General features: G+C 41.9%; 1 protein-coding gene across 1 annotated transcript in view; it reads right to left on the bottom strand.

The window, feature by feature from the left end:
• LOC308086970 (uncharacterized protein) overlaps positions 1-21,531 on the bottom strand; it is a gene marked incomplete at its 3' end in the record, with an annotated part of 42,192 nt that extends 20,661 nt beyond the window's left edge. Inside the window, exons 1-10 of the mRNA XM_080430611.1 lie at positions 21,380-21,531; positions 19,629-19,754; positions 15,605-15,720; positions 13,084-13,258; positions 7,949-8,121; positions 6,475-6,609; positions 4,784-4,859; positions 3,716-3,850; positions 3,040-3,231; positions 2,073-2,189 (exon numbers count right to left, since the gene is read on the bottom strand). Coding sequence (XP_080286737.1) covers positions 2,073-2,189; positions 3,040-3,231; positions 3,716-3,850; positions 4,784-4,859; positions 6,475-6,609; positions 7,949-8,121; positions 13,084-13,258; positions 15,605-15,720; positions 19,629-19,754; positions 21,380-21,476 — 1,342 coding nt within the window. The 5' untranslated portion in view covers positions 21,477-21,531. The remainder of the gene's footprint in view (positions 1-2,072; positions 2,190-3,039; positions 3,232-3,715; positions 3,851-4,783; positions 4,860-6,474; positions 6,610-7,948; positions 8,122-13,083; positions 13,259-15,604; positions 15,721-19,628; positions 19,755-21,379) is intronic.
• Positions 21,532-22,752: the final 1,221 nt, after the last annotated feature.

The raw sequence follows: 22,752 nt of genomic DNA, 5'->3' as shown, positions 1-22,752 counted from the left end.
ACCGGCTGAGAAAACACAATTTTTCTGTCCTTTTCTGAACATGGTGCTTTGTTGTCGGATCCGACAAAACCAATAATTCTTTTTTGTGTCTGCTGTATGTTACTGTCCTTCTACGTTACAACTGTGGATAATCTGTGTTACTTTCGATTGCCTGAAAGACCCATATATTGATAATTGCTCTTAACTATGAATGTTGAAAAACAGCGAAGTATAACTTTAAGGGCTATGAACAGAAGATTGATCAGCCAAGGCCTCCAGCTCTGAAATCAGTAAATTATGGTTTCTCGTCTGCCCAGAAAGTGATGAAACAATTAATGTACTACATGCTTCCCCGCTATTCCCCGTTAAAGACAACTAAACTAATCACTAACGAAGTCCACCTTTTTATCAAAGTTCCACCACGGTCAGGGAACAGTTAACATTTACTGTGTTGACATAATGCTTTGCGTCGCTTCGCGCTGCGTTTCGAGCTTTTGATATTCGAGATCTGCTACTTTTGATACTTTTGTGTGACGCTGTAGAGTGATCAAGTAGAGCATTAATTTACACAAAAAAAACACACAAAAAGTTAGATTATGGAGATAAATGGTTTCTGCCCGACAGCAATGATGTAGAAAATGTCTATATTTTCTTACTTATTAGCCAGTACAATGGAACGGGGAAGGTATACAGAGAGACGACATGTCGGAACAACACAGTCCCATCTGGATTCAACCTGACATGCATTGAACAGGCAGCTCTGGTAAGCTTCAAGGCTATAATCCATCCAGATACATGTGGGTCTACAGGGAGGGGATCCTTAACCGCTGCTCCAGTGGGCATCGACTGAGGAGGGTTTTAACCAAAACTTGGATTCAGTTTCCTATTTCTAAGACCAAAGCCTACAATGGAAATGATCCTCTCTTATACGAAGAGTTTGCCTCAACAATCTGTCTTGACGTGCCAATTGGATGCAGTTTCCGCTTCTGGGACAATTCTTCTCTTGTTTTCATTACGTTAAGCGAGGTTAGTGTTTCTCAGAAAAAGGATAGAAAAAGCTGATTTTTTTTAGGTAATCCAGCAAGTTTATCTGCATCTGTATTTCAGAGGCATAAAATCGACTGTAAAATGAATGGTGTGGAACAGGAATGGGTGTAAAGGGGTGATCGATGTTCCACGGTTCCACAAAGGAAAACAAATGAGTTACATAAGGCAGGCAACGCATATACAAACAAAAGACACATGAATAGAACAGAATCAAGTCAGCATGCCCCTCAATGCCAGACCCATCATATTTTAGCAACGCTTTACGTAGACTGGCGCAGGAGTGAGTCATCCATAGACCGTATACGGTCCACGTTGTCTATACACACATCACCACAGACTAGACACAGGCATGCTAGCAGCACAGCTGAAAGACATTACGCTGTTGCAGGGTATTTAGACAAAGACAGAGGAATACGTGTTTGTGTGCAATTTTAACCGTGTCTTTTATCTTGCTGTGTATCTCGGTGTTCTGTTGTGCCGTTGTGCCCTGATGAAAAACAAATGTGCACCTTTGATGTGAGAGCGTGGAACTGGGTAAATCAAACTGATATCTCTTAACTTCTATTGTGCTCTCTTTTGTATGATTACTATGATATTCCACTGACATTTAAAGTCACAGAGTGACATTTAAAGTCACAGAGGAAACATCTTGTGTGGCAGTTAGGTTCTATGTGTGGCAAGTAAATACAGTATGAGTAAGCGCCTGACACTACTTGTGCCACTACCATTACAGTCCTATTACTATTAGTACTAGCCTACTACTACAGCATTACTTCTGTTACAACTAATAGTACTTACATTAAGCTATTATTGTTACTATACTGTAGCTCTGGTATGGAGGCTAACTGATTGGGCCAGGATAGGGCCAGGGCATATTAAGAGATCCCTCACATTCATCCATCCATCTCTCTCATGCTTTCTTTCTTTCAAAAACAAATTGCACCCACTTTTTTACACCTGTAAACCTGTGATCTGACAATAAAGCTGATTCTGATTCCTTCCTTCCTGACAATTTCTTTCCTTCCTTTAATTCAGCTCATACTCACAGTAATCCACCATGGTAATGTTCCCTCTGGTTCCATTGACGTGCACATATCCGGGTCCGTTGGCATACAGGATGCTTGTGAAAGGCAATTTGTCATCTGCTTTCTTTGACGACAGACCTGGAGGACAAATAAATGGTGGTTAAATGGAGCGACAACAAAAGCCACCATAAAATCGTGAAAGGAAAGCAACAAGAACAGGATATGTAGGAATGTAAATCTGGCCCTTTCAACACGGTCTGCAGATTAGTTTAGTTGAGCTAGTAAACTTCACCAGACCAACCCAAACTAAACCAAACCAAACCATTATGGCTAAATAAGACCTCACATGCCCCTTTGGCTGAGTACTAAATGCTTCCATTTTTACATTCAGTTTACAGTTTACAGTTTAGGCATTTAGCAGACGCTCTTAATACAGAGCGATTTACAGTAAGCAAGGACACAAGATAAAACACATTCCTATGTCTTGTGTCAGTGGTTCTCAACTGGCTTTACCCAGGAGGACTGAAAGACAGGGTAAGAGATATTTGTTCAATAAGTATTAAATAGCTATATTGTGATAGTAGCCATTGATAAAGAGTGTTTGTTCAGGAACACACACCGAACAAACACTCTGTATCAATATCTCTCCAACTCTTTAAAACAAAAAATAAATTTTCACTTTGGGATACCAATTTCATCCAATCAGGAGAAAGAATTCACGCAGGATACAAAAAAACAAATGAAATTGGAAATGATGACACAAAGAAATGAGCAGACAGAATTGGAACTGTAACACTAAACAATTGAAGCTGATAAATGGGTACTCTCTCCTGATTGGCTGAAATTGGCAACCCACCTGAAAAAAAATCCAGGAAAACGTTACAGTAGAATAAGGTTGAATTTCTGTATCTTCAACAATAGTACAATGTTCACTGAGTCATTTGTTTTTGTCTCTACGACTCAATCGTAAAATACTCTTGGATCGTACCGAAGATAGGATTTCCTCGGGGGGTGTTCCCGCCGAATGTGAAGACATGGGAGTGGTCGGCGGTAACCACGGTGAGCGTGTCGGTTTCTTTGGTGAGCTGCGCGGCACGTTGTACCGCCCGGTCAAACATCACAGTCTCTGACAGTGCCAGCTTGGCGATGCCGTCGTGATGTCCATGGTCGATTCTCCCTCGTAATGGAGACGGAAAGAGCAGTACATTAGATAAACATGTGCCTGAGAACAGTGTAATGGTTAAAATGATGAAATCATCATCTGCTTTCACGTCGGGAGAAGTAAAAATACAAGTAACGATCAAGTTCAATGTTACAGTGTACGTATATACATTGCAGTCTGTGGCTACAAAAAGGGTACTTTTAAATAGCTTTGATTGATTGATTGAATACTTTATTAACAGTTTGCAAAAAAAGGCACGGTGGCACGCACAGGTTTATACAAAAGAATACTAAAAGGATAACCCAAATAAGCCCTCACGGCTTGTTTCCATTAAGGTCCTGTGCTAACGTTTGTCCATGAACATATTGACTCATATGCAATAAACAAGGGATGTGGCCTTCCCATTTCCCTTTAATAATAATAAAAAAGTATATTTTTAAATGGCCACATTGAATTGAACAGTAGAATTATTGTAGCGGTGGTGGTGGTACAGTATACTCATCTTCAACAAACAGGAAGAATCCTTTGGGGTTCTTGCTGAGGATGTGAATGGCCTTCTCTGTCATCTCCACAATGGACGGGTCGCGCGTGCCATTCCGGAAAACCTCAAACCTCATGTCCTTTGGCTCAAACAGGCCTGGAGGAGAGACAAGAAGAAAGACAAGACGGAGTCAGGCTCAGGGAAAGCCACAACGGAAGGAAAAAGACGTTAACATTTGCCAATGGCTTCTGACGTTTAACAAGTAAATGTTATGTTATTTAGAATAAATGTGTACACAGGAAAGTGTCAGTCGACACTTTTATCAGTTAGAAATATGTAATTATTGTCTGGCAATACTTGCTGAAAGGGTCTTGTGATTAACCCATTAAGACCTGAGGCCGATTCTACAAATGCCTTCTAAATCAGTAGTTCTCACTCTCTCACGATTTTTCAAAAATGTTCAGATGTGCAAGCTCGTATATCTGGTATTTTTGAATAACCAACGCAGAAATCGAACCCGGTTTCAACGGGTTAAGTACAGCATAAATGAGCCTTTAGGATATAAGTGTAACAGTAAGCTATATGAACAGCAATATTCAACAACCTAAATATCTTCAGCTGCCGTTAAACTCATGACATGTGACATAATGTGAAACTCATATACTGTAAGGAGCAATAATGCCAGATAACAATTTGTGAATTTACTGTATAGTTTCATGTCTTTCCTGTATAGAGACTGTAATTCACTGATAAGGTTTCATAAAAAATGATGGCACTCCCATACTGATAAGTACGCAAAAAGGTACCGTAGACTTGTGCAGTATGTGTCTATGTGCGTAGATCAGTCTTGGGCAGTTACTTATTACTAAGCATTATTTTACTTTCATATTATTACTTTCCCCAGTAATGAGTAGTGTAAGACATTACAAAGGCCAAAACAGTAATTGTATCACAGAGCTCTACTGCTAAATTAATGACAACTGGCTGTGATGTAATGAAATTACACGCCAAGGCTGGCACAAAATATAGTATATTATGGGTGTATAATGGGTGAAATGTTCCTTTAATTCTTCAGTATACAGTACCAACCCATGAGTCTGTCTGTGTTCTTTGCATTGATCTCATCAAACTGCTTCTTGTGCCAAACGTAGTGGGACCTTTTTTTCTGAAACACAAAGCAGAATACATACAGATGTAGTAGGCCTCATTTATAAAATGCCAAATGCTAAAATTGTGATGAATACAAATTTGATCTGGATGCTTAAACATTTTCAGCTATACTGTATATATCAAACAGGTTGTTTCTAACATTACTCATGGTATGAATGTCATAAATATAATGTACTTAATTAAATTAAATTAAATCCACAAAAAAGCAAGTAGAGATTAATAAGCAAACCAATTAAACACAATCTATAGTGTGATTGCTTCACCGCAGTTTTTATGTAAATCTAACATTTAATTTAGCTTTCAACATGACTGCCCTCCATTCCCATCACTGGTATAGGCAATACAATTACACAGATGCTAATTTAAGGTGTCTAAATCATACGTGCAATTTTATTCCATTTGCAATAAAGCAGTGGTGGTTGCCTATTTTGACAGATGCTATTTATACTTCGGTACTATACTGTATATGTATATGGTACTACTTGTGTATGTTATTTAGCTCTACTGTTTTGATAGTTAGGTTAGGTTAAACCCACTTAAACTTTGTTGACTGGAGTCCCTCAGGGATCTATGACCTCCTCGTTTTCCCCCTCTCTACACCACATCTCTTTTGGTGCGTTGTTGCGAAACACTGTGAGATTGTAGTTTTCGACATTTTTGACAAATGCCCGTGGCTTCATGTGGTTAAATGCAGGGCGCACATTTTCTCACAGGCATCAATAGACATAACAGGTTTGTTGTTTACAAACATTACTGGGTGTGTGGGCTTTCAGGGGGCCTGAAACATGCCCTTTAATCTGCTGTGTGTGATTAGTCAGCTTAGAGCAGAGAGCTGCAGTTTGATCACGTGACCTACAAGTACAATTCCATCTCAAACTAGAAAGATGTGTTCCAGATATGCTGTAAAGACTGCTGTGTTGTGCCCCAATAGCTGCACAGAAACCCGTCTATACAGTACAGTACAATCCATAGCATCACAGTACAATCACAGAATCATCCATTAACATATAACTAAATGCCACAGGGAGGAGGCCGAGGAGGTGGAGGGAATTTGAACTCTGACAGCTGTATACCACGAGCTGTGACAGCTAAGCACGTAGAATGAACAGTGAATAGTGGACTGCTTAAAAGAACTGCCTGACTGAACTGTGAGAATGAGGGCGTGTGTTTGTTAGCTTATTGGCGATTGGGAGTTAAGGGAGATGAGTGAGGTTGAACGAGACCATCTGACTTATGTGGTTGTATGAATCCATTAACTTGTTAGCGAATGAGAATGGGGGGGGGGTTGAGCGTGAGTGTGAGTGTGTAGTAGCCTACCCTCCTTGCCTACCTGAACTAACACGGCGCTCTACATGATTTGAACATGCAGGCCTACATCATTATTAGACTTACAATTACCCTTCAACTTGTGTCCAAAATTATTGGATTTACATGTTTTGTAGCAATTTGTAGCAATTGTAGAAATTAAGACCTTAAATGTCAAATGTTTTTTTTTACATTTTGGACCAAATAGCCAATTATACATAGAGGTGCCCACTCTTCCTCAGTGCCCACTCTTCCTGCTACCATACAGTATAACATAACTTCATAATCATGAGTGTTGCTCTTACCGGTTTGGCTCTCATCCACACGTCAATCAGGTTCTTCTTGTCTTTGCGATCCCCCTTGCGGGAGTTAGAGGTGGGGTACTCGGGGTCCGGGGTGCCCTTGGGGGTCATATACATCCGTCCTCCTCCCAGAATCACCTTTGAGGGAGCCCAAACTTGAATTAGCAGAGGTACAAAATAATTTGTCTTTGTGCAGAAATATTGAGAATACAATAGCTACTAACACAGCGGTTCCCTGGGAATCGCTGTTATAGCAGCGCACATCCTTGAGGGATAATGCAAAGACAATGCAAACAACCATACTAAGGGGATATATGTTGTGCTACAAACATACTGTGCACTTTCAAGTTGTTAAGAGGACAACTTCTCAAAGCATTCTGTGTGTCCAGAAATAGCTTCATTGGAAAATCGCAGCTATGGCTGTGGATTTGGCTCTTTTATGTGGCTTGGGAGCTTGAAAACAAATATTTGGATGTCCCTAAAAAAGGTGCATCTTAGCTTTGGGCACTTGGCATCAAGCTTGACTAATAAGACAGCTGCATTCCCTTTAAGAGCCACAAATGTAACCACAGCAATGTTCCGTAACGTTTTTTTCAGGGGAGTCACTCACAACTGTGTTCGGCATCCTGGCAAAGGAGCGGCATGGTTTCTTGCTTGCCTAGATACAGGATACGTATTTATAGAAAGTTTTACAAAGTACAGTATAATAGCTCTAATGCATCACCATGCATCAACAGTAGCTTATCTGTGTGGTTGTCCAAATAAAAGGGGATGTGGGTAGATGGCCGCCACGGGCACTAAAGTATTAATAAAACTTGCACAATGTCAGCAGGATATTGCTGACACACTCAGATCAGTAACACCAGGTCATAATTTTTGGGAATCCCATTGCTGACGGGGTATTTGGTCACACTGCACTGAGTGTGTCAGTTTACTGTGCTTTACAGTGCTTCTCAAACGGTTTCAAGTCAAGGATCCCCCAAAAAAATTATACGTATTTGGCAGCAGACCCCCATCTGAAAAGAGTTTGTGCCAGGGACCCCAGAGGAGAAAATGTGTGTATTGTGATATCATTTTTTAATTCATTTTACAGATGTTCAGGTATCTGTTATTTTTGAATAGTGAACATTTAAATGGACAAAATGATTGTGATGATCAACAACCTCTCCTGGGGACCACCTGGAACCTGGTGCCAGGGACCCTGATACAAGATTTGTGTTGTTAAAATGTTTCATATATATACAGTATAGACGCTTTTCCAAAGATTTATTTTAAATAGCCCATGTATATACTGTATATACAGTACCGGTATATACATGGGCATATGTAGGCTATATATGTATATTTTGATGCTATATTAACTAATTTAGCTGGGAATCCCCTGGAACCCCCTCATGTACCCCTGGGGGTCCCCGGTCCCCACTTACATTGAGAACCACTGCACCAGACAGCGACAAAGAGCGTTTACATAACGTACATCAATGTCGACGTTGGTGACCATCTGGGTGGCGATGTCCACACAGCCCTGCTGGCGGGCACTGGAGGGCAGGTCTGCGTCGCTGTACCAGCTCCTGCTGACAGAGTGGGCGTAGGCCGCAGCGGGCGAGGCGTGCTGGACGCGGGTGGTGGTCACAATGCCCACAGATTTACCTGAAGAGCGTGCACAGCACGCACGCACGCACACACACACACACACACACACACACACACACACACACACACACACACACACACACACACACACACACACACACACACACACACACGCACACGCACACGCACACGCACACGCACACGCACACGCACAGCATTCACAAAAATGTAATGCTATTCAATTAGAGCTTGTCAAAGTTCACACTGTATGTTGTTGCTATGAACTTTAGGATACCCTAGTGTGAAAACGTTGGTGTCTTAAATGAATAAAAGTTTATTGCATTGTGGCTACGAGCTGTGCGACCGCCTTTCTTTGAAACAGTTATCTCCCGTGGTCAGCACCTCCTCACTACTGGTGTGCGCTCCTGTTCCATTGTTTGCCAGCCTGATGCATGAACTTTACCTCCTAACCGCCATCATTAAAGTTGTTGGCAGTTCACTACCAAGTTTATTATCTTATTATTCCCAGTAAGTTAAACAGGTGAATGAGATAGGAGCAGTCCATAATAAGATGGCAATCACATATTTATTGCAGTTGCCAGACTCCTGTCATAAAATGTCCTGATTGATGTTGAGAGATGTGAGTGTGGCAACTGGGCAGTGTTTCTCTACTGGATTTCGTCTCTGTCGGGTGGAAACCTCATATGTCCAAAACTGTTACTTTTCAGGATTCAAATTCAAAAATAGCAAAAGTAGCAGATCTACAAGCTCAAAACACGTCGCTTTGGCTTCGCGCAGCGTTTTGAGCTTGTGGATCTGCTACTTTTGATGCTTTTGAGTGACGTTGTAGTATGATCAAGTAGGGCCGTTAATTTACGAATAAACACAAAAAGTTCACATGTGGAGAGGTTTCTGCCCGACAACAACTACTTGTTTTTTTGGTAGTGGATATTGATTGGTCAGTCTGCATTCTACACCAACATGGTTTCAGAATGCAGCTTGTTCAGATTAGGTTAAAGTTAAGCATTGTTCGTACAGTTAGCTTTAGGTATGGGTTTGGTGTGGTAATAATTAAGCATTATAAAAGGATTGGCTGAGCTGCCTATGAAGCTTGTCATCAAAATGCTCTTTAAACACATAACCTTGGGCGCATAACATCAGATTACTGCACCAAACAAATTGTTTCAAAATGTCAGATTTTGATTTACAAAAACAGCTTCTGGTAACATTTAGGTGAGAAATGGACAATTTGACTACTTTCCTGAACCGGACTGAACTCTGTGTCTTTATCCACCCAATATTTAACGAGCACTATACGCTCCTTCAAGGCTTCTATGTCCCATTTTTAATTACAAAGGTTACTTATTTTAATGGAATTGGTACATCTGAAGTTCAGGAAGGAAGAGCAAGCCTGCTGATAACCACACGTCTACACCAAGCCAGATGAGCCCCTCGCCTGTCAATCAAGCAGTTGACAGCTCCGTCCTGCCTGCCAATCAAAACGCTTGCCTTCAATCAAGCTCATGACAAATCCACCCTCATGTCAATCGGTGTGCATTCAAACCAAGCCTTGTGTACCTGTCAGTGTGCATGACATCCACTTCTCCGATGATTCTTTCTATTCCTACAATGATTTCTGTCCAGCGACAACTGAAATATAATGACCCTAACCCTAACCTTAACCCCCTGCAGGTCTAGCCATCGTTCTATTGTGCGCAAGATTTAAGTCCTATGCAATACACAACAGATGTCAAAGGAGTCATTCGATGTCAATAACTTTGTACACATTAACGACACGGACCTTAGCATCCCTATTCTGGGCATGTCATAATAGGCAAACATTTCTCCAAAATAATGTGGTTTAGAATGTTCATTGACCTCAACAAAGTGTATAGGGTTTAAGTGATTAAGGGATCTTCTAATGTGTCTGAAATTGGGTCTTTTAAATGTTAGATCACTCTAGAATATATATTTTTAAATTCTCATATTGTTTCTACCTAAAGTTTGAGTTTATGTTTTAGATAGAAACGTGGTTAAAAAGTGGTGTTGGTGGTCAAATGAATGTTTTAGTCAGCCCAGACTAAGTGGTCAAGGTGGGCGTGTAATAATCCTTTTAAATGCTGCCCCATAAGTGACATCTGGAGTTTTAAGGTGCTTGTGTGTAGTTAAGAGCGCCCCATATATGCTCTGTGTGGGTATACTGTATATACCACCCTACTAAACTTGAATCAACCTTTCTGTCTGAATGTTCTACTTTTCTTTCCTCTATGGTACTGACCTATGAGAGAATGTTCCTTGTAGGTTAGTTTACTATTCATATAGATGATTCCTCTACCCTTTCACTCCTGACTTTCTTTTAAATATCACGAGGTCTTTTGACCTGAAGTAACATTCTGGGTCAACACAAAACCGTGGGCATGTTTTACACTTATTATGTACATAATAATATGGTGTGATTATCTGCCCCCTAAACCAGGACCAGACTCTCATATAGTGCCCTCTTACATAAAAAGAGTGCACTATGATTGCACGCGCTCGCACACACATACAGTACACACACACACTTGTCGGGCGTAAACCTTGTATCTCCATATTTCAACTTTTTTTTGCAAATGAATGTCCTACTTCATCATACAAGAGTGTATGATGCGAGATCATGCGATGCGTTGTGAGCTTGTAGATCTGCTATTTTCACTATTTTAAAATGTTTCCAAAATAATAATAAAAAAGGAACGGTTTTGGACAAATAAGGTTTTCACCCGACATGAACACGCACGCACGCACGCACACACACACACACACACACACACACACACACACACACACACACACACACACACACACACACACACACACACACACACACACACACACACACACACACACACACACACACACACACACACACACACACACACACACACACACACACACACACACACACACACACACACACGTCGGCTCTAACTAAACTAAACTAAACTCTAACCAAAAGTTAACTTATCCCAACATTCTTCTGCTGATAATTTACTTAATGGCTTTAAATTACTCTGCAACTCCACTTTTCCATACAGTAGCACCCGTTAAATGCAGAGTTACGCCTATACAGTCCATCCATCTCCCTGGAGTAGAGAAAATATCTGCAGTTCTAAAAGAGAATGTGGGAGGGTTGAAGCGTAGGTGGAGAAACACAGAGCATCATGTTCACTACCAAGGTCTTAATGGTCTCTTACAATACGTTAGTTAAAAATGCGAGAGCCAAGTACTTTTATTAAATGTAATTCATGTCAATAAACATGTAGTATTGACAAGGCTGAGGAAGACCTGTTAGGTTGAAACGTGTCCGTTGCTCTATCCGAGGTAAATAAAACTATGTGAAAGGGACATTTATTGTGTGCTGGCTGTTTTCTCAGCTCAATAAACATATACAGTACCCTATAGTGCTAGATTGTGACCGTCTCTTAAACACGGCTAGGGTTTATAATAGGCACAACTCTTTCAGGGAAGTATGCCTTAATGGAGCACTTCACCCATTTTCAACCTAGTCTTCATATAATTGGTCCTCACTAATGGTCATTATAAGAAGCATTACACATTCTGTCTCCTCATTCTGTCTGTTGTCTCAGAGGAGGGCTGAGGACAGGCATCGGTAGGCAGGTTTGGTCATTTCAAACAGGATTTCAAACTTTATTTTCCTAATTGATACAAGAACAGTGGCTTCAGAGCGCTTTAAAGAAAGAGAATGGGGATAGTTTCTATTAGCTAATCCCCTTTGAGGATGTGATTGGTAGGCAGGTTTCTGAACTGTCCATTATAGCCCACCTCAGAGACCCCAGCACGAGTAGACGGACATTTTGCCATTCTATAATGAGCATTAGTGAGGACCAATTATATGAGTCCTCATATGAGTTCTCCTTTTTTTTACTGACAAGGTTGAAAGTATCAGATCTATGATCTCTGCTGATTCATTAATTAATTAAACTTAATAGAAACGAACCTGGAGTGACTTTTCGGTGGCCCATCCCATCCCTATGGAACTCACTCCCAGCTCACATCAAAGCTGCCCCCACCCTCGCCACGTTTAAAACCACACTCAAAACCCACCTTATCACAGTTTGGGTATTTAGCAGACGCTCTTAATCCAGAGCGACTCGCATTCCCTACCTAATTTATTTCTATACTGTAGCTAGTTTTTAACCTTTTAATTGTGTTTCTGTTTTGCATAGCGATTTTTAGTACTTAGAAAAGCGCTATATAAATTGTGTGTATTATTATTACTGTCTATAACACTTTAACACTGGCTTTATAAGTCAGTTTATGTCATCCTTGCTTGTGATCTTATGGACACTGTCTCACATGAAACCTGGGAGTAGTTGTCACTTATTGCTTTTATAGATAGCTCCCTATCTTCTGGCCCCTGATTATTTGCACCACTTAAAAACCTATGCTTAGTTGACCAGAGTCCCCCAAGGCTCTGTACTAAAAAATATGATAAGATAATAAAGGTCCAACAGTGTGAAAGTGTGAGTAATATAACAGAGTGTAAGAGTTTATAAAAGTTTGATAAGATAGGCTAATACAGTTGTATGTGTGTAGTAAGATAGTACCCAGTGGCGTAAAGTAAGTGTCCAATTTTCAATACCTTTACTTCTACTTCACTACATCTCAGAGACAAACTCCACTACAATTATTAGAACATTTTAGTTACTAGTTATTTGTAGATTTTGATTATATTGTTATTACAAAACGTACATTAACCACTTCAGCCCTATTTGAACTTTGGCTATTTGAAAATAGCCGATCTATGCTGGGCTTGTAGATCTGCTATTTTCAAAAGATGTATTTTATAAATATTAGACATAATTATGATAACTTGTGAAACGTGACATTCTGCATATATAGTACTTTTACTTTAGTAGTCTTTTTTTTTTGTATATTTTGAACAGGGTATTGATACTTTTACTTAAGTAAAAAATGTGACTACTTCTACACCACTGGTAGTAAGTAGTAAGATGGTACCTTGTGCTTTTGCACGTCGCAGCACTGAGAAGACCTCGTTGCCGAACGTGGTGTTGCATTCGTAGGCCACAGCGTTGGCGCTCAGGCCCACGGTCTTGGCGTTGGCCTTCACTCCACAGTGGTAGGCTGTAGCTGTGCTGGCGCTGTCTGCTACCTGCTTATCCACGCTGTAGGTCTGTGAGAGAGAGAGAGGGATGGAGGGCAAAAACACATAATTAGAGTGAGGGAGGGAGGGAGGGAAGGGACTTGACAGCAGTAGTTATCAAACCTTTTCATGTCAAGGACCCCCAAATTGGTGTATTTGACCCATGGACCCCCATGTGAAAATGTTTTGTGTCAGGGACCCCCAAAAGAGAAGATTTACGACAGATAAATTTTTTTCCCCAATACTTTCAAGATTTTTTAAAGATTTTCAGAAATAGCAGATGTACAAGCTCGCAGTGCGCCACGAAGTGACGCGCTGTGAGCTTGTAGATCTGCTATTTTTGAATAGCCAACGTATGGATGGATATAGTGGTTACAATGATGTTGATGCAACATTAACACATTTTGCTGGGAGGGAGGGGGGAGGGAAGGGGGGGGGGGGGGACTTGACAGGACTTGATGTACAGAAGTCAGATCTTGCTCATATTGCCAAGGAACCTTCAGAGCAACGTTTAGGGAAGTGATTAGTCTTCTGTCTAATCTCAATAATGATACCTGGAAGAGTCATAAGGCGATAAGGGAAATTAGTGCTGCTGAGGCAAAACAAACCTGGTAGTATCATTATGATTTGGATAGCATCTCAAATAGAAGCATAAACCATAGAACGCGCGCGCGCAAGAGAGAGAGAGAGAGAGAGAGAGAGAGAGAGAGAGAGAGAGAGACTACAGTAGGTCTCAGCTCTCTTTTCATAAGGATAACCTTCACCTCTTAACCACTTGAATCCTATTAGGTGAAGATATTTGGTGTAGAGGGGAAAATTATGGTGCCTAAAGACTACAAGGGGACACCAGTCAACCAGGGGTCCAAACGGACCCTTACTCAGAGAATAAACAGTGTTATAACTTGTCACACTACAGGAGGGACAAGAGGCCACGCACGCACGCACGCACGCACGCACGCACGCACGCACGCACACACACACACACACACACACACACACACACACACACACACACACACACACACACACACACACACACACACACACACACACACACACACACACACACACACACACACACACACACACACACACACACACACACACACACACACACACACACACACACGCGTCCATTTGGTTCCATTTGTATACTCTCAGAGTTATATAAGCAATGAGGATTTTGCAGTGTAGATTGGGGTCCCACAAGGATAAAAAACTAAAAGGGTTACCAAATGGAGGTTGGTGGCCTAATGCATATCAAACTGGGGGTTGTTGAAATCAAAAAGGTTTGAGAATCACTGGGATTTATGACACCTGAAACAACTTATGGATGAACATGAGAGAGCAGTTTGTAAAGCAAACACGTACAGATGCTGAGCATTGGGAACTACAGTATACACTTGAACAGACCTGACATTCTTTCGACAGCGATATAAACGAGAGTTGAGGGATTAAGCTTGGCCACAGGGCTGAACCTTACTTTTTTATCTGGCCGTAAGTCTAATTTCACTGTTTTCCTGCGGTTACTGCAGCATCAGCGTTTCGTTGAGTGTACAGCTGAACTGTGTGAAACTCTAGTAACTCTTTTTCCCTCAGTCGGGGTGAGAGGGCTTAGCAACGTTGTGGTGGGCTGGAATGAGGCAGGATGCAACATGTCCACAGAACAAAGCCTGTGATATATGGACACAAACCTTCTGCTACTGACCCACCCACATAGAGGGAAGAGGGGGAATTATCCCCTCCACAAACACGCACACGCAGCCCCAGCTTCCATCCACCCCATCCATTTAACAGCAGTCAGAGATGACAGAGAGAGAGATGACCCCTCTGAACCTCTCCACTGACAGACAGCAGCAGTGACAGAGGGGTGTGTTTGCACACGATGCACGTCTCTGTGCTTGTGTGCTCTTCTGTATGTTTTTGAATGTACTGTACAGTAGCTATGTGTGCTGCAACTAACATTTAGCAATTATTATTATCAAATTAATCGAATAATCGAAGTGTTTTTATTTGTTTAAAAAAATATATATACCAGCGAATCGATTTACCACTTAAGCGTTATTTTATTCTTTATCGCACAATGGTGTCGTGCATAAATAGTGAAAATAGCAGATTTACAAGCTCACAATGTGTCGCATCGTGTGCACCCATGGTGAGTGTGTGCGTGTGTGTGCATGTGCAAGTGTGTGTGTGTGTGTGTGTGTGCGTGCATGTGTGTGTGTGTGCGTGCATGAGGGGGACAATTATAGGTTCACAGTTCAGAGCGATATTGTTTTACAGTTTGGTGTCTCACCTCACACAGGGCCAGGTATGTTTACAGTTTGGTGTCCTACCTTAGACAGGGCCAGGTATGTTTACAGTTTGGTGTCCTACCTTAGACAGGGCCAGGTATGGGAAGCTGTCCATGGCCAGAACCGTGTCCTCCCCGGAGCCCCCCTCCATCTGACCCCTCAGGATGCGAGCTGCAGACACCGTAGACACACCCATCCCTGGAACGCAGTCAGTGGTGGGAAAAAGTTTGACTTGATTAGAAGAATGTAGAAATACTCTCTTACAAATCGTTGCTGTTGGGAAGTAAACTTTTGTATCCACATTCAAACTTTTTGTGTAATTACAGTAATTACTGTAATGCTCTACTTGATCATACTACAGCGTCACACAAAAGTATCAAAAGTAGCAGATCCACAAGCTTGAAACGCGTCGCGAAGCGACGCGTTTCAAGCTTGTCGATCTGCTACTTTTGCCGTTTTTGACTTTGAATCCTGAAAAGTAACAGTTTTGGACATAGGTTTCCACCCGATAGAGACGAAATACAGGTCCTGTATTCAAAGTTTTACTTGAGTTTTACTTGAGTCTAAAAGTATTGGCATCAAATACAAATCATATACTAAAAGTACCAAATGTAAAATTACTCATTATGCAGAATGTCCATGTATTTTCAAAAGTTTTCAAAATCTGATAAAAATCTTTGAAAATAACCTATCTATAATATCTATAAGCTCACGAGTTGCATCGCGACAGGTTTGTTAGCTTGTAGATAGGTTATTTTAGATTAGCCAAAGAAAGACCCAAATAAAGTAAAAATGTACTCAAGTTCAGTACTTGAGTAAATTTACTTAGTTACTTCCTACCACTGAAGGGTGACATGGTGAGAGTCACAGTAAAGTCTGCCCACAAACTGGCTTGAAAAAAAAGGTTGTTATTGTACATGACACGTTGACATTATGTTAAGGCACATTTGGAAGTTAAGTATAATGCTAGGAGTTCTCTGTACAATGTCTGAACAAATTCAGTGGTGTCCTGCCAGAAAAGCAAACTGTGGCTGAGTTTTTGGAATACATGAATAAATAAACACATAAGGTGCTTTGATGTTTTCAAGGCAGCTGCATTGCAAGCATGCCTCAGAGACAAACCCCTGTGTGCTGAAAGAAAGATGAACACCAACACAAACAAACATAAATAAAACAACTACCTTTGCCTTTGACATTTTTATTTAATCAACCTCACACCCCTTTCATTGAAGAAACCAGGGGAAGGCCTGAGGAACAATAAATACATATTCTGTAAGCTTGTTTGCAGTGGTGGACAAAGTACTCAAGTATAGATACTCCTGGTCAAATGTTACTATACTACAAGTGAACGTAATTTCTCTGTCAAATTTGTACTTGAGTTAAAGTACTGGATAATCTAAGTATACAAACGTACATGCTTGTAAAAATACTTAAGTATTCACAAGCAAAAATTACAAAAGTGCAAAGTACTCACAAAGCTCATGACATGTTGGGTGGAAAACCTCATATGTCCAAAACTGTTACTTTTCAGGATTCAAATTCAAAAGTAGTAGATCTACAAGCTCAAAACGCGTCATTTCAAGCTTGTAGATTTTGACTTTTTACTTGTGACGCTGTACTATGATCAAAGTGAGCGTTAATTTACAAAAAAACACAAAAAGTTAGAATATGGAGATAAGAGGTTTCTGCCCGACGGCAACAAAATACTCAAGTAGAGTACAGCTACAGTATAGATATATATATTTTTTACTTAAGTACAGTACTCAAGTAAATGTACTTAGTTACTGTCTATCACTGCCTGTTGGTTTCACCCACCTGTGACCAGACTCCAGACTTTTGCAACACCCTGCTTATACAGTTTCAAGACATGTCGGCCTCCTCTATCTTTTACAGGCTTTCTCCAGTCATGGACAAGGCTTTTCACCAGAACATTTCTGGGAGAGGAGGTGTGTGGTGAAATCCTGCTCACTCACTCACTCACGAGTCACGACCACCCAGAAACCCAACAGAGTACATCTGATTAAGACCAGAGCTTCTGACAGGCAGCTAACACTCTTAAAATCTGTGAGCCCTTCAAACCGCTCTGCCCTGCAAACAACGCTAGTCCCGTGTCTTACCCAGCAGCACCAACACATAACATACCATACCGTACCACCCAGGCAACTATTATTCACGTGAAATCCTCTAATGAAACCAAAACCCAACGCAAACGTGGAGATGGCAACTGTGTTCATTTTGTCGACTAAAAACTATGACGAAAAATATTCGTCGACTACCTTTTTTCACCGATGAAAACTAAACAAAAACTAAATAATAAACTAAGTTATGATGACTTATCATGACTAAATACATACACCATTTTGTCAACAAATAAAAACTAGACTAAAATGTTAGGGAAGGAGTGGTGGAGAAGAGATCCATTAAAACTAAGACTATAGACTATATTTTCTGCACACAGCTATGTATAAATCAGGCCATACATCACGGACCGCCAAAATACTTTTTTGCTGACTAAATCAACTCTGTAGATTTAGTCGAATAAAATCCTATGATATTTAATCAACTAAAACTGGACTAAAACTAGTTTTAGTATATGACTAAAGCCTGACTAAAACTAAATCAAAATTTTCCGACTTCCCCAAATCTGACCAGAAACGGTTGAACGCTGAACGTCAGATCAAGTAACCAGAGATCCCATCGGGAGATGGAAGGTCCCTATGAGGTCAGTGTCTGAATGGTTGTTCAATTCACTTTCGATTTACATTTTCTAGCGTCAAACAAGTTGTCTCAAGGCACTTTACTTATCGTTGTTGTCGGGCAGAAACCTTGTATCTCCATTTTACATCTTTTTTTAAACATAAAATTTGTAAATTAATGCCCCACTTCATCAAACACGAGTGTTGCACAAAAGTAGTGAAAATAGCGTATGTACAAGTTCACAATGCGGCGCGATGCAGCGCGTTGTGAGCTTGTAGATCGGCTATTTTCACTAGTTATACTATAAAATGATAAATAAATAATAAACCTAAGCCAGTTGTTATCAAAATGTTCACCCCCCCACCCCCCCCCCCCCCCCCCCCCCCAAAAAAAATCATGTTTGAACTTGGGACCCCCCACCCTGACAAGCACTTGGAATTGTAGGAGTTGAGGCATTCAATTTAGTTTGACTCGGTTCCACAGATACTGTACATGTTATGAGCTTGTAGATCGGCTATTTTTGCCTCTTTCTTAAGTAATATTTGACAAATTGGTATTAATTAATTATGGAAGTATTAAAAAGGTCTTAAAAGTCCTGAAATTGTCACTTTAGAATGGTGCATATACCGTTGTTGGTTTGTTTATTGTTGAGTGAGAAAACAATGTTGCACATTAAGCAAATCATTTGGGGACCCCCCTGGGGGCTTGAGAATCACTGCCCTACGCCAGCGTTTGTTTTGCAACAGTGGCAAGGGAAAAACTCGGGTATAACGGGTTTGGAAAACATACGTAATCTATTTAGTGCTAGCTGACTAACAGAACTCGCCACATGGCTCTTCATTGTGTGTCTGTGGCCGGTGCTCTGTGGGGTACCGGTCTGATTTGCTTCGGTGTGTGGCTTTCTATTGTTTTTCTTGACAAAGTGTTACGCAACACTTTGTCTCGTCTTTGATTGAGTCCTGCTGTTTGTGAAGCACATTGTATGCATGACAGCCACCAGTCAAATAAGGTTTTGGTATCACTCTCATTACTATTATTATTAGTGGTAGTAGAAGGAATAGTAAACAGCTGGATGATTTCCAGAATAAATCTCTCAAGACTGTACAACTCTGTATGACAGTTAAACTAACACTTAGGGTTTTGCTGTGTGTACACAGGTGTGCCAAACTCAGATAGTAGTGTAGACTAGAGCAGTGGTTCTCAAGTGGGGCACGGGGACCCCCAGGGGTCCTTGAGGGGGTTACCCAGCCAAATGAGTTAATATAGCATCAAAATCGGTCTAATTGAATTGAACTGAATTGAAATTGAGAGACAGACAGACAGACAGACAGACAGACAGACAGACAGACAGACAGACAGACAGACACACAGAGAGAGTCCATGTGGATGGTGTATGTCTCTCGTCCTACCGTCTCCCAGGAACAGGATGATGTTCTTGGCCCGATGCTCCAGGGGGCGGAGCTTGAGCGCGGCGTCCAGTGTCCCCCGAGCCTGATTGTTCCAAAACGATGGGTCCTTCTCCCTCTCGTGCTGCGCTGCTCCATGGACACACACACACACACACACACACACACACACACACACACACACATACACAAACACACAAACACACACACAGAGTTAGACATTGTGTTAGATATGCTTTTCTTTCCATTTTCATGTGTGCGTGCATGCATGTTCCTATGGGGTTTTCTCTCTCTATTCTTTTGCAGGTACAGAGAAGCATTGTGTGTGTGTGTGCGTGTGTGTGTGTGCATGCGTGCGTGCCCATGTGTGTGCGTTTGTGTGTGTGCGTGCATGCGTGTGCGTGTGCATGTGCATGTGAGAGAGAGAGAGAGCGTTTGCAAGCACACACGTGTACAGGTATGTAGCCTACTCTATCTATGTCAGTGGTTCTCAAACATTTTCATGTGAAGGACCCCGATCTGAAAAGATTTTGTGCCAGGGAATCGGGACCCCCCATCAGAGATTTGTGTTAAACTTTGTCACAATTATTTAAAAACAGCCGATATACAAGCTCACAAGGCTATTTTTGAATAGCTGAAGCATAAAATAGGGTTAAAGTGGTTGAACTGATGTCGATGCTATTATTAACTCATGTTGTTAATTAGTTGACCCCCTGGAACCCCCTTTAAGGACCCCTGGGGATCCCCGGAACCCCACTTTGAGAACCACTGCACTATGTCCATTTACAGTATCTGCTGTTTCTCTGAAACTCTGAGAAAGAAGAAAAAAAGAGCAAAAGCCTAAATGACAGGATCTGTCCGTTCATAGTGCAGCACCGCACAGAGAGATGGAATAAAAGACACCCCTGAGGTGGCACGCCGAAAAAACCAAGGAAAGACAAACAGCCCGTGACTTTACATAAACAGGTATAGACAGAAATACACGTGTGGGCGCACGCACGCACGCACGCACGCACGCACGCACGCACGCACGCACGCACGCACGCACGCACACACACACGCACACACACACACACACACACTAAACACAGACTCGTCAATTACACCTACACACCTGATTTAACCTTACTTAACCTGGTCTGTCTGAGGTTAAGCTCAACTGGTGTACACACACACACACACACACACGCACGCACGCCACATATACACACAGACTCCCACTTACCACTCACGTACAGTATGTATATACAAATGCAGTCACACATGTACGCGTGGACACGCTCCTTTCGCCAACACAAACACTCACTTCCCCGCCGCTCACACACACACACACACACACACAGTACTCACCACCAGCCTCCTGCAGAACAAGGTAAGATATCGTCTCTGTCGGGTGGAAACCTCATATGTCCAAAACCGTTACTTTTCAGGATTCAAATAAAAAAACAGCAAAAGTAGCAGAACTACAAGCTCGTGTTTCGAGCTTGCATATCTGCTACTTTTGATAGTTTTGTGTGACGGTGTAGTACGATCAATTAGGGCGTTAATTTACGAAAAAAACTAAAAGTTAGAATATGGAGAGAAGAGTTTTCTGCCCGACAGCGACGATAATAACCTAACATAACCCCGTCCTCCGTCTGTCCATCCGTCCATTAAAGTGTCTTGATTGTCCACCCACAGAGGGGCCACTAATATCCCAAACAAACCCATTGGCAGCAGCAGCACTGTGACCATGTGTCCTGTCCTGTCCTCACCTTGGCTGTCCACGGTGTCCATGGCCCTGCCTGCAGCCATCAGTAATGAGAGCCCTGTGAGGACAAGCCTCTGGGCCCTGCACGGTGCCTCTGGCATCCCCCCCAAGCCCAGGACCCCCAGACACACTGCCGTCACTCAAATACTGAAGTCACACAGAGCTAGAGCAGGGAGAGGTAGAGACACACAGAGAGAGAGAGAGAGAGAGAGGGTGTGTGGCTGCGAAGACCTCCGGTCCTGCCTTTTAAAGACCCACTTTGTGTGTGTGTGTGTGTGTGTGTGTGTGTGTGTGTGTGTGTGTGTGTGTGTGTGTGTGTGTGTGTGTGTGTGTGTGTGTGTGTGTGTGTGTGTGTGTGTGTGTGTGTGTGTGTGTGTGTGTGTGTAAGGGCCCGCGCCAGCTCATAGGCTCAGAGCCACAGAAAGAGGGAAGAAGAGAGAGACTGAGTCAGAGAGAGAGAGAATGAGTGAGAATGAGAAGAGTGTCATGATAATGGGAGAAAGAGGAAGAAAAAGAGAAAGAGAGAGAGAGAGAGAACAGAGGAAGACGTCATGAGGGAGATATAAAGAGGAAGAAAGAGAGAGGAGAGAAAAGGAGAAGGAAAGAGATCGGGGGGAGGAAGAGACTGGGGGAGAGAGAGAGAGAGAGAGAGAGAGAGAGAGAGAGAGAGAGAGAGAGAGAGAGAGGAAGAGAGACAGATTTGCCAGGACCACACAAGAGCACTCAAGCATCACAGCGCAGGTTTTTTTTTGTTTTGTAAAAAATGAAAGCTTTTTTTTTCATTTATTTCTCTGTTTTCTCCCAGCTTGCCGTCTCTCTCTCTCTCTCTCTCTCTCTCTCTCTCTCTCTCTCTCTCTCTCTCTCTCTCTCTCTCTCTCTCTCTCCTCTCTCTCTCTCTCTCACCCGCTCTCTCTCTGGAACGTGTGTGTGATAGAAAGTCGAATAGCTCTTTGATGTGGTGAACGTATAATGGGGTTCTTTTTATGCGCCCGTTGATTTAGCGGGGAGAGAGAGAGAGAGAGAACCCAATTTGTGTTGGCATACATCATAATATAAATCATAACGGTTTTTCTTTCCATTCCTTTCTTTTCAGACCCCCCCCCCCCCCCACTGGAAAACAGCCTGGCAAGAGAAAGAGAGACAATATTCTCCGGGCTCTGTTTTTCATGTTAGGGAAGATAGTTTTATTTGCACATAATTTCCATTTCACTAAATCTCTCTCTTTCTCTCTCTCTCTCTCTCTCTCTCTCTCTCTCTCGCTCTCCCTATGTCTGACATCTTTGCATTAAAACGACCCCAATATTTCCCCCCGCTCTCTCAACTTGGACGTGTTTCCGTGGGAAGTAAAGTCGGCGAAGGCATTTTTCATCCATGAGG

This window comes from Gymnoscopelus braueri (genome assembly GCF_963280865.1).
Source record: "Gymnoscopelus braueri genome assembly, chromosome: 6".
Lineage (NCBI taxonomy): Eukaryota > Metazoa > Chordata > Actinopteri > Myctophiformes > Myctophidae > Gymnoscopelus > Gymnoscopelus braueri.
Note: the sequence above shows the minus strand (reverse complement) of the source record. Positions and strands in the feature narration are given on the sequence as shown.